At 44.9% G+C, this 11,399-nt stretch overlaps 1 protein-coding gene across 2 annotated transcripts in view; it reads right to left on the bottom strand.

The window, feature by feature from the left end:
- LOC149314508 (reticulocalbin-1-like) overlaps positions 1-10,826 on the bottom strand; it is a 28,741-nt gene extending 17,915 nt beyond the window's left edge. The window contains exons 1-3 of one of the 2 annotated variants that reach the window (XM_089521282.1): positions 10,734-10,826; positions 9,738-10,043; positions 121-314 (exon numbers count right to left, since the gene is read on the bottom strand). In XM_089521282.1, coding sequence (XP_089377408.1) covers positions 121-314; positions 9,738-9,997 — 454 coding nt within the window. In that variant the 5' untranslated portion in view covers positions 9,998-10,043; positions 10,734-10,826. Of the gene's footprint in view, positions 1-120; positions 315-9,737 lie in introns of both variants that reach the window. The other variant, XM_089521281.1, reaches the window with a different exon arrangement.
- Positions 10,827-11,399: the final 573 nt, after the last annotated feature.

An 11,399-nucleotide genomic window follows, 5' to 3' on the forward strand; every position in this document is an offset into this window, starting at 1 on the left:
ATTACTCATTACTCTCATTCTTGACATTCAAAAACATATTTCTGAAGTGTTTGGGCTTTTTAAAAAAAATCAAGTATTACTTCCATCCCTATTCAAAACTTGTGTCTTAACTTTTCTCACCTAGGTAATAGCCATATGTGGCTTGTTTGTATTCTTCCCAGGAAATTTTATTGTCTTTGTTGAGGTCATAATCCTTCCAGACCTTTGCCACATTTTCAAAGATGTAGCGCTTTTGCACTCGTTTAATCCAGTTTTTCAATTCCTCTGTTGTAACAAAGCCATCTTTGTTATCATCAATTCGATCAACAATTTTCCTGTAAAAGAAAAAGTAAGCTGATTATTAGAACCTTTGTAAGAATTCTTAAGACTTTTCTTGATTCCCAATCATTGTTATAGGTCAGAAGAACAAAGGAACAGTTTTGAGGCGAGAACTTTTTCCAGCCCAACCTGAAGATGTTGAACTTGAACCCAGGACCTTCTGAATGTAAATCTTTTACATGACTACTGAGGTACAATGGTGAAAGATCTGTAACATCTTTTATCATTATGTCAAAGGTCAGACTTCCTGAGTGGTGCCTACTATGACCAAAGCTTGGACATGTTAGGGCAAGTGGTAACACATTAATGTTATATTGTTTTTAAAAATTAGTTAACACCAAAATAATGTGTCCCTATATTGGGAGAAAGGAGAGATACAAGAAAATAAAATAATAATAATAATAATAAATAAGAAGAAAAAGCAATTTTATAAAATAAATTTTAAAAAACTGTTAATCAACTTGTGACGTTATTAAATTAAACATTAATTTAAAATGATTAAAAATGAAAGTTAGAAGAATCATTATTTTTTACTAAAACAATATTGCTAGCATTTATATGTTTATATTTTCAACAACAGTTTTAACAAACCTGTGATCACAAAGTAATTTTAATGAATTATTCCAACTCTTTTACTCAGTTTTGAAGATGAGAGAAGCTACATACTGTAGGTTAAATTAGAAAATCAAACTGGAGAACAGAAAGACAGGAACCAATGATGTTGCCCAGCTGCAGAAATCATTCTTATATATCTGCTATCTCTGGGCAGGCATGGAAGCTCACATTGCCAACATTTTATTTAACTTTTGAGCAAAAGATTGCTCTTGCCACTCTCTCCTGAATACCACTGATGGTATTATATTTTCATGTCAGTTAAATCCAGATGTGGAACTGTCCTTCCCCATAAATTGGAAATCCACAGGCAGCAAGAGAAAAACTCCCATAAACCCCATATATCATGAGGTAAGAATTTTCTGTACAGAAACTAAATATGCATGCAAACTCTCGTTCTGTTTCTTGTAATAAAATGATAGTATGAAAGTTTGTAAATCTCAGTTTTTCCAAACTCATCCTGATTTTTCTTGCTTCCTGCTACTCAAGTGTTTGTCTATTTTCTGCCCCACTCTCTGATGGAAAAAAAAGTCTGCTTATTTGAATTTAGACTCCATGCTAAAGGAGTCTAAACCAGGGGTAGGCAACCTTTTTGAGCCGGGGGCCGGGTTGCTGTCCTTCAGACAACTGGGGGGCCGAAGCCAAAAAATAAATAATTAAATATTTTTTTAAAAAATTAATTAGATAAATAAACTGGGACAAATGTAGGACAAAATTTTCAGATGGAGGACACTTTTTTTAAAAAATGGAGGACACACAAAAAAAATTGCTGATTTTTTTAAAAAATGTTAATATAAATGCATGTTTCAGAGGCTTCTATAGACAATTGCCCCCCCTGCCCGCTGCTTGCCCCCCTTGCCCGCCTCCTCCTGATAGGCCAAAGGCCCCACGCCCTCACGCGAGAGGCCAAAGGCTCCGGCGGCAATCGGCGGCAGGACAGGGCTGGGGCCGGTCCCAAGGCCTTGCCAGGCCGCATTCGGCCCGCGGGCCGCAGGTTGCCTACCCCTGGTCTAAACTGAGATTTGTCATGTGGATCATGAGGCCAAAATACAAGACAAACCAAATATATTCTAATAACCAGTCTACACATTATATTTACTGCATAACACAAGCCGCTGAAAAGTGCATTAGGAATTAGGAAAAGTGCATTAGGAATTATGCCAAACTGAGAGAAAACATATACATAGGGAGAACATTTGCACAAATTAGTACATAGGGCAATTATTTGTGAAATCAAGGTGGATCCTTTTCACAAATTTCTGTGGTTCACACAACTGCAGCTTTGCCAGAATAATTCCTGTGTTTACAAAATGGTTGTTACATTGCTTCCAGGTACAAACTGGTGCACATCAACAGTGTGTATTTGTTCAAAAATGGCCACAAATGAAAGTACATTGGGGGCGTGGTATTTACAGGCGTGCATAGGATTTCCCCAGGTAAACAAACTTAGGTAAAAAAGATAATTTCTCATGCACCCACTCAGGAGTTGACATTTGGACACACCTTCACAGAACAGTATTTAGTCAGAGGAAAGTCCAAGGGAATGAAATAGAGTATTTTCCAAAGTCCCATTGCAAATCTATTATGTCTGCTCAGAAGTACATTCACTGAATTCAGTGGGGCTTATTCACAGTTAAGTACGTTTGTTGAGGATTGCAGCCTGCAAGTCCCATGGGAGAACTAGAATGTGTGGTCACTAACTAGAGAATTAGCAGATCTTTCTCCGTGTATGTTACACAATTTAAGAGGAAAATTACAAGCACAGCCTTGTCCAATTTGTTGCACCCTCCCCAGATTTGATGGACTGCAAACACCATAATTCACAGCCACAGATATCTGTACAGAACATATATCATTCATAAAAACAACCAAGTCCCATGGCTATTAAAGAATTGTCAAATTGACTGTAGCATAAGCTTCTCTTGGGGCTTTTGTTCACAAAACGCATGATGGCATACATTGGGAAGGTGTGAAGTCTGATCTAAGCAGGATCAACTGAATGAACTTAGAATCCTCTCTACACTGTCAAACCTGAAAATGCAAGGTTTCTGTGGAACCAGCACACAAAAGAGATGTTGTGGGAAGGGCTGGTTTGTACTCCCACATGCACACACATATCTAACTCTTCCTTGCTTTATATTTTTGGGCTGCAACTCCCAGAATTCCTCACCACTGACTCTGAAAATTATGGCTGCTGGGAACTGCAATCCAACAACCTCTGGAGGCCACAAAATTTGTGCCCCTGTTCTTTGCCCTTTTTGCTTTTATTTATTTATGACAATAAACAATAGAAGCACATCAGTACAGCCAGAAAAGCAAAGAAAGAGAAAACAAAGGAAATGACAAAGACTTCACACACATGCATAGACAGAGCAACACAGTAAACTAAACATCACAAACACTGATTTTAAATTTGGCCCAGACCACAAATGATAACATTAGATCCCTTTAACTGCATAATTATATTTGAAAGATGAAACTCAAAATGTTCATTGATGTGATGGTGAACCACATAACAATTCTTGCTCAGTTATTGATGAAATAAAAGGAGGCCAAACTGTGGCAAATGTGTGTTTTTAATTCTCCTCTAGCCACTCAGATTCTACAAGTCTCTTTTTCCTTCATAGTAACTCCCCACACATAGTCCAACCAGTGTTTTCCATGGTCTTATTATTTCTAACTATGCTGATCACAGCAATAAGCTATTTATGGGTCATCAATACTATGAAGCATTACTATTTTTTTATGTTAAACATTATCTAAGAATAGTCTTCAATATACATTCTCCAAATGAATCTAATATCAACTTATAAGGTGGTATGGTCCACATTTTGTCACTCTGTGCTTCTGAAACAAAAATACGAAAGTCTAGCTTCCACAATATTCTTGAATCATTTCCTTTTCCATCTGTTTATTCAATGATATCTTTATATAAATTAGATAACAGTCCTTTAGTTGTTGAAGAGAAGTAGATACATACAGGTTCAATCTTAATGCCCTTTGAATGCACTGAGCATCAGTGCACTTGGGCTGTCAATGCTCTACCAGTCTTTTCAACCTCTTTACCCTGGAATTCTTGAAATAATTTTTAGAAACCTCTGCATAAAAATTATTTAATCTACAGTTTTAAAAAGTAATTTTAACAGCTCAAAAATGTTTAGTATCCCCCATCAAAATCTTTTGCAAAACCCCTAGCAACCTCTCATGGAACCCTAGGATTCTGTGCAACCCTGGTTGAGAAACCTTGCTTTGTGGCCTATGAATGTTCCAGATAGGCAAGTATTTCCAGTGGTCAGGGAAACATTTGCTGCTCATTCTAGTTCTAGGCCCCATTCCCACTGGGCAAAAAAAGTGGCTTATATTGCTGCGATTATGACTCAGATTTCTTTCTGAGTCGTATTCAAATCTGCTCCCTCGTTCCCATTATGAAAGGAGGCAAACGGACTTGGATTTTTTTGACCCATGTTCTCATTCCCATTGAAATTATCTCAGTTGTAATTTGAAGCGGACTTTTTTGCTCCCCATTCCCACTGCCCTTCCGAAACCTCTTTTTTTAAAAGCAGCTGTCAATCAAGCGCCTAAGCGCTTGACGTCACAGCCAATCAGTCACATAGAAGTTTATCGCATGGGGGTTAAACCGCTTCCCAGCGCGTTCTAACGGGGGCGAGCGGGGGCACGCACGGAACGCGATGGGCACCGGATGGGGCCCAAAACGCGACTTTATCGCACGGGGGGCCGCCGCGCATTCCCATCGCGTCCCAATTCGGTTCCAGAGGGCGCCATTTCTGGGAACTGTTTCAAAGCGTCCCCAGAAATGGCGCCCTCTGGAACCGAATTGGGACGCGATGGGAATGCGTGGCGGCAGCGGCCCCCCATGCGATAAAGTCGCGTTTTGGGCCCCATACGGTGCCCATCGCGTTCCGTGCGTGCCCCCGCTCGCCCCCGTTAGAACGCGCTGGGGAGCGGTTTAACCCCCATGCGATAAACTTATTAGGCGCTTTTCTCCTTTGGGAAAGGGAGAAGGAGCCTCTATTCCCCCCCCCCCCCATGTCCCTTTGCCTCCTGGGCTCTCCTATGTCTTCCCAGACTCCTTCTGGGAAAGGGAGCCTCGATTCCCCCTGTGTCACTTTGCCTCCCGGACTCTCCTGTGTCTTCCTAGAGTGTCTCTGGGAAAGGGAGCCTCCATCCCCCCAAGTCCCCTTGCCTCCTTCATTGCTCCCTGGGCTGTTTGGGGGGACGATCAAGCAGGCATGTTTAAAAAAAGAAAAAATAATAGTTAAAAATGGTGTTCAATGGGTCTCCTCACACGTCGATCTATGCATGTGGAGCGGGGGGAGGTTGCAGGGGGGCGTAATGTGTTTACCGTATTTGGAGGTCAACATAGCAATTTGCTATGTTTGTACACCCGACAGCGCGCCTAAGCGATCAAAAGCTTAACCCTTAACCCTTGTCATTCCCATTCATTTGCCCCGAATTGGACTCAGGAGGCGCAGGAAAAACCTCTAAAAATGTGCACCCTTTTTTAACTGATTTATCCACCAATGATTCGAGTTTTCCAAGGAAACACTGAATACATGGGGATCAGATCCAAATTCCAATGGGAACAAAATCGGTACAATGGGGATGGAATGCATGCTCAAATGGGAACGATGCCCCAGAATCCGCATCTTGAACCGCTTCATAAGCCAGTGGGAATGGGGAATGCAGGAAACAGCAAGCACACACCACAGAGATGGAGAGGGGCAGAGGCTTACTGGATGCTCAGAGGCATAATCAGAAGCAAGTTTTTTGGAGAATGAAGACAAGCAGACATATTTCTATCTTTTCTTATTGAAAGACAGGGCTTTTCTGATCTCTGTTTGACAGCTTAGCCTTGGAGTGTGGTGGATTCTCCTTCTTTGGGTTTTTTTTAACAGAGGCTGTTTGGCATCTGCCAGGGATACTTTGTGAGTTCCTGCATGGTAAGGGGGGGTTGGCCCTCTTCTAACTCTATGATTCTATGATCTTTGAAGGTCACACTCCTTCCCTTGGTGGAAACATAACCTGGGACAATTACTGTTTGGAATTCAACTCTGAGAATGCCCATTCTGTGATGGGGGATTCTGGGAGCTGTAATCAAAGAAAAAGAAAGAAAGAACTTTCCCAAGCTCTAGACAACAAATGCATTTGAAAGCATCCAGACCTCTCTAGGTGATCAGGGACATGGCTGCACACTTTTCACTAAAGCAATGAAGATTCAGGCAGAGCCACTGCCACTTGCAGCCTGCCTACTCCTGAATTCACAGAATTCTACTGAACAGGAAATTTAACCAAGGGATCCAAATTACAAGAAAAGAGATTTCACCTAAACATTAGGAAGAACTTCCCGATAGTAAGAGGTGTTCAAGAGTAGAAAAAACTGCTCAATGGATGACAAAGGCCCAGTCCAGACGGGCGCAATAGGATGCCCTCGTCACGTGCGAGGGGTTGCGCTTCTAGATGCCCCTCGCCTCTCGCACGTGACGATGGCGTCAAAATGGCGGCACCCTGTACTGATGGTCGCCACCATCATTACATGCCAGATGCCTAGCACCCGCACATTGCGGTGCCATTATGATGTCACGAGTGCGCCGTTGGCTCACTGCGGTGTCATAATCATGCCGCAAGAAGAACCCGCTTTTGCGGGTTCTTTTTGCTATGTGGGAAAGTCCCGTGGTCTGGAGGCTGCGGATTCCCTGCGGAGCAAATCAATGTGCCGGGAGACTGTCCTTTTTGGATGGTCTGTCCCACGCCAAACTTTCCTTCCTTGGAGGCTGAGGCTGGATGACTGTCTCTTGGGAGTGGTTTAACTGTGTTTTCCTGCATGGCAGGGGTTGGACTACATGGCCCTTATGATCCATTCCAACTCTATGATTCTTTGCCCAGAGTTTTATAGAGTCTATTTCTTGGGGTTTCTTTAGTTTTATGAGTGCTGATATGACAAGTAGTTCAATAATTTTTAACTATTTAAGGGAAGACTTCAGCACTTTTAACGATGGCAGTGTTGTGTTTTAATTTTAGGGGTTAGGAGAGCAGGATCCCTATGAAACTAGAAGAACCACAAATAAGTGGTGCTAATTTTTTTAGCTTGAGGTATTTCTAGGTCCTCCAGCATGATTCTATGGCCAACTTTCCCTTTGGTGTTCTGTGCTACAGTCAGCAATGAAGTGACAGTCAGATGCCTGTAAGGCAAACAGCTGTAGGGTAGTCAATCCAGTCCAAGTCAGTCACTGGTTATCCAGCAAGATGAAGGGAAGAAAAAGAGGAAGGTTGCCAGTTGGCCCAGACATCATCAGATGAAGCCAGTAATCCATGTCAACAAGAAGCAAGACAGAGTTGTTGGTTGTAGACAATCCAAAGCGAAGAACACTTGAAAGCAAGAGTACTGCCAGTCACCAAGACATAAATGTTGCAAATAACATAGAGGCTGGACAGATGGGGGGGAAAGGGGTGGACAGAGGCCACCCCTTTATCCCCTGCATCACTGCCATGGCAACACATGTAGTGGCAATGATGCGCTCAGAAAAAGGGGTTGTAAAATGCTGCTCCTTTTTCTGCTGCTGCCAAGGTGCCATTAGCACCCTGGTGACATCCGTTGTGTGCTGCACCATTGGGATGTGGCATACAATGCATGTCGTTGGCACACACACCATCTGAAAGCATGGCACCGGGAGAGTGCAGTAGGGCTCAGGAGTGTGGGGACACTCCACTCTCCTGAGCTCTTAAATCAGACCCAGGACAGCACTTTTTGTACTGAATCAGTCAATGTTTCTTCTGAGACCTACAACGCTGCTTCTTCTCTCTTCGAGTCTGCCACATCCTGCTGGAGAATGGGTGCCCCAAATGTCTCAGTCCCCAGGTTTTCAGACTCAGAGAGGGCTCTTGAGCCATGAACCCCTAGCAATCTGACTCCTCTGTATCTGATTCGTCAGATTCCAGAGGGTGGCTTATGACACCTGGCAACTCTAGTCTTAAGTTGAAGATGGAACTGGGAATCATGATGATTTACGCTGCCTCAGAGCTTGAAAAATTGATTTTCTGCACTAAAACTCCCAGTGGTTGCTCTGCCTGGGGGATTCTGGGAGTTGTCATCTTAGAAGTTCACTTTTCCCAGTTCTGTCATGCCTCTTTCAAGGAGGGAAGCAAAAGCACCACTGTCCAGACAGAACAGTGTGGCAAGCCCTCTAGGCAACCAACCCCACTTAAACCAAAGGAGGTGAAGGAAGAGGAGGAGTGGTACTGGTCTAAAATTCTTGCCTCACCAGGCCTCACAATGGTGCCAGCTCTGGCAAGGGATATCCTTGTCCTAAAAAGAGGACAAACACTGCATTGGGCACAAACATCAAGAGTGTTAAGGTGGTATAAATGGTCAGAGTGCAAGGACTGGGGAGATCCAGGTTCAAGTTCCCACTTAGCCATGAAGTGCACAGAGTGATGCTGAGCCTGCCACATTTTCTCAGCTGTGAGGCTAAAATGGGAGGATAAACCATGAGCCCTCTGGGGAAATGTAGGCTATAAATATAATGAATAAATAGAATACAGGTAAAAGATCTAGTCAATATATGTGTATCCCTTTGCAAAGTAGAACATACAAGTAAGTATTGTACTGAAAAGAGAAGCAGTAATTTCCCACAGAAAGCTGACCCATTCTCTATTTCTGCTCAGCCCAAATCTGATAATGTCAGCATTACACATTCCAATCCAGCAGAGCTTCTCTTTGAGAGGGTTTTTTTTTTTTTGGGGGGGGGGATTCATACCTGTTACTGTACATCCCAAGAGAATAAAATGATCAAGTTTTGTTCATGTCAGATTTACCCATTCATTTTCAGTCCATCACAATGGGACACACACGTTCTGATCTGATCTTTTACTCCTGCTACCAAGCCATGCTTCAGTTTGATTTCGCAAAGCAATATCGCTGGAACTTCTGTCTCTGGTCCTCTGAAATCCCTGGGTAATCTTTTATACATTTGATGGTTAGCTCTGGCTCATAAATATTTATGTCACCCTAAATGAATCTTCCCTAGCCTGATGATCTTCAGAAGTGTTGGGCTACTCTCTTCAGCCGTTCCACTCACAAAGGTACTGGGCATGCTAGTTGGGGATGATGGAAAACAGAGTCCAATACAATGGACTGGCTTATGGCAGGACTGTTCTTTCTGTGTAAGACAGCCGCCCTCCTGGAAATGAAATTAACACATAATCATCTCTCTCACAGTAATTGTCCCCAAACTGTACGATCTTCCATTGAAAATAGACAACACCAGCAGAATACAGAAGAGATGCAGGTTGGATGCAGATGACACTTTCCCTTCACACCATTTCCCAGAGCAAGAGCAGCTGGAGCCTCCCCTCTGCCACGTTGTTATCAACAGCTCAAGGGAAGGATTCCTCCTGCCCTCCCTACAGAGTTCCTCTGCCACACAGTCAGAAATCCTAATGCAATTTTCCCTAGGCTTGGGCTGAAGTTACAGTCTGACAAGAGACACCTATATAAAGCAGTGAAACCTCTTTGGAGAGTGATTTAACTCAGCCAACTTGCCATCCCGGCCAATCTGACTAACATTATAGCAGTCCATTGAGAAGAACCAGACCAAGCAGGGCCACATATTGTTGTTCCCAATGGATATTATAATGGCCCTCTGTATTGCTCTGAATGTATCTTCATCACCACCATGAGGTAACCAGGGCAGTTCAGAGTTGCTGTCCTCTTCCCATCCCTCATGGGGCAGAAGCCTTGTCCCCTTCTATTTCTACATTGCAATCGAGAGAGGGGGGCTTGATCTTACCCCAGCCTTTCTTTGCTTTCCTCGGGGGTGAGCTGATCAAAAGTGGTGGCTTCTTCTTTGCCCAGGAAGGCCTCATGATCGTACTGGAAGCTCTGGTTATCTTCATGCTGCTGGTTGCTGAGTTCGGGGTCCAGGCGGACGCCTCTCTCCTTCCTGAAAGTGGGGACCCCCAAGGCACCACTGGGGCAAAGCACCAGCACCGCCAGCAGCAGCAGCCCCCCTGGGAGGCAGCGGAGGAGGAGAAGCTCTTTCCAGTCCATGGTCTCCTCCAGAGAGGGTCACAGAGGCCTGCAATGTGGAGGGTGCCTGAAGGAAAGCCAAAGCACTAGGTATTAGGTGGCAGAAGAAGAGCCAAAGGAGTGGTACTGAATTGCAGAAGGAAAGCAAAGGATGTGACACTGAGATGCAGAAGGCAAGCCCAAAGAGTGACACTGGTTTGCAGAATGAAGCAAAATGAGTGACACTGGGTTGCAGAAGGAAAGCCGAAGGAGTGTTGCTGAAGAAGGACAGCCTAAGGAGGGACACTGAGTTGCCGAAGGAAAGTCAAAGGACAAGCTATTGGGCTGCAGAAGGAAAGCCAAAGACTAGCCACTGGGTTGCAGAAGGAAAGCAAAGGAAATTACACTGAGTTGCAGAATGAAAGCCAAAGGAGTGACACTGGGTTGCAAACTGAAAGCAAAGTGAGTGATACTGGGTTGTAGAAGGTAAGCCAAAGGACTAGGTACTGGGTTGCAAACTGAAAGCAAAAGGAGTGACAGACACCTAGTTGCAGAAAACGAGTGAGCCTGAGTTTCAGAAGGCAAGCCAAAGGACTAGATGCTATGTTGCAGAAAGAAAGCAAAAGAGGTGACACTGAGTTGCAGAAAAGAAAACCCAAAGGAGGGACCCTGAGTTGCAAAAGCCAACCCAAGGAGTAGCTACGGGCAGAAGGCAAGGCAAGGGACTGGAAAGCGGAGAGGCTGAGCTCAGCTGCGCTGCTGCTGCTGGGGCTGCTACCTGGGAGGCCAGGCTGCCCCTTCCTCCGGGCAGAGCCCCCTCAAAGCGCTTCAGGGCTCCCTTCTGCCCGGGCCCCTGCCTGGCTTCCCTGCCTCTTCCTTGCCTCGGAGGCAGAGGAGAGGAGAGGAGGGCCCTCCTTTGGGCCAGGCGAAGGGCTCCCCAGCCCCAGCCACTCAGGAGTGCGCTTGCAAAGGGAAGGGCCTGGCCGGGAGGGCTCCGATGCAAGGGCCCCGGCCATTGGGCGAGAGCAGCAGGGGCCTCGCAGGGAGGGAGGCAGGGAGGCAGGGAGGAGGCCGAGACAGGCCGCCCGAGCGCCACGTTTGCAAGGCGGATCGGGTTGCTCCGGCGCCCGAGAGAGAGAGAGAGAGAGAGAGAGAGGCCGAGTCACCAGCATCTGCTGCTCTCCAATGAAGTGCATTTGGGCTGCATCCACACTGGAGAAATAACCAGGTTTGGGACCGCTTTAACTCTTTTCTGGCTCAAGGCTATGGAATTCTGGGAACAACAAACTCCAGAAAACGAAAACGAGTGACACAACAAACTCCAACTCCCAGAATTCCATAGCCTTGAGCCAAAAAAGAGTTAAAGTGGTACCAAACCTGTTTATTTCTCCAGTGTGGACGCAGCCCTGGAGTTGGAAGAGACCCTAAAGGCCATCCAGTCCAC

This window comes from Sceloporus occidentalis, unplaced genomic scaffold, assembly GCF_023333645.1.
Source record: "Sceloporus occidentalis isolate IW3139 unplaced genomic scaffold, rSceOcc1.0.p SCAF_4, whole genome shotgun sequence".
Taxonomy (NCBI): domain Eukaryota; kingdom Metazoa; phylum Chordata; class Lepidosauria; order Squamata; family Phrynosomatidae; genus Sceloporus; species Sceloporus occidentalis.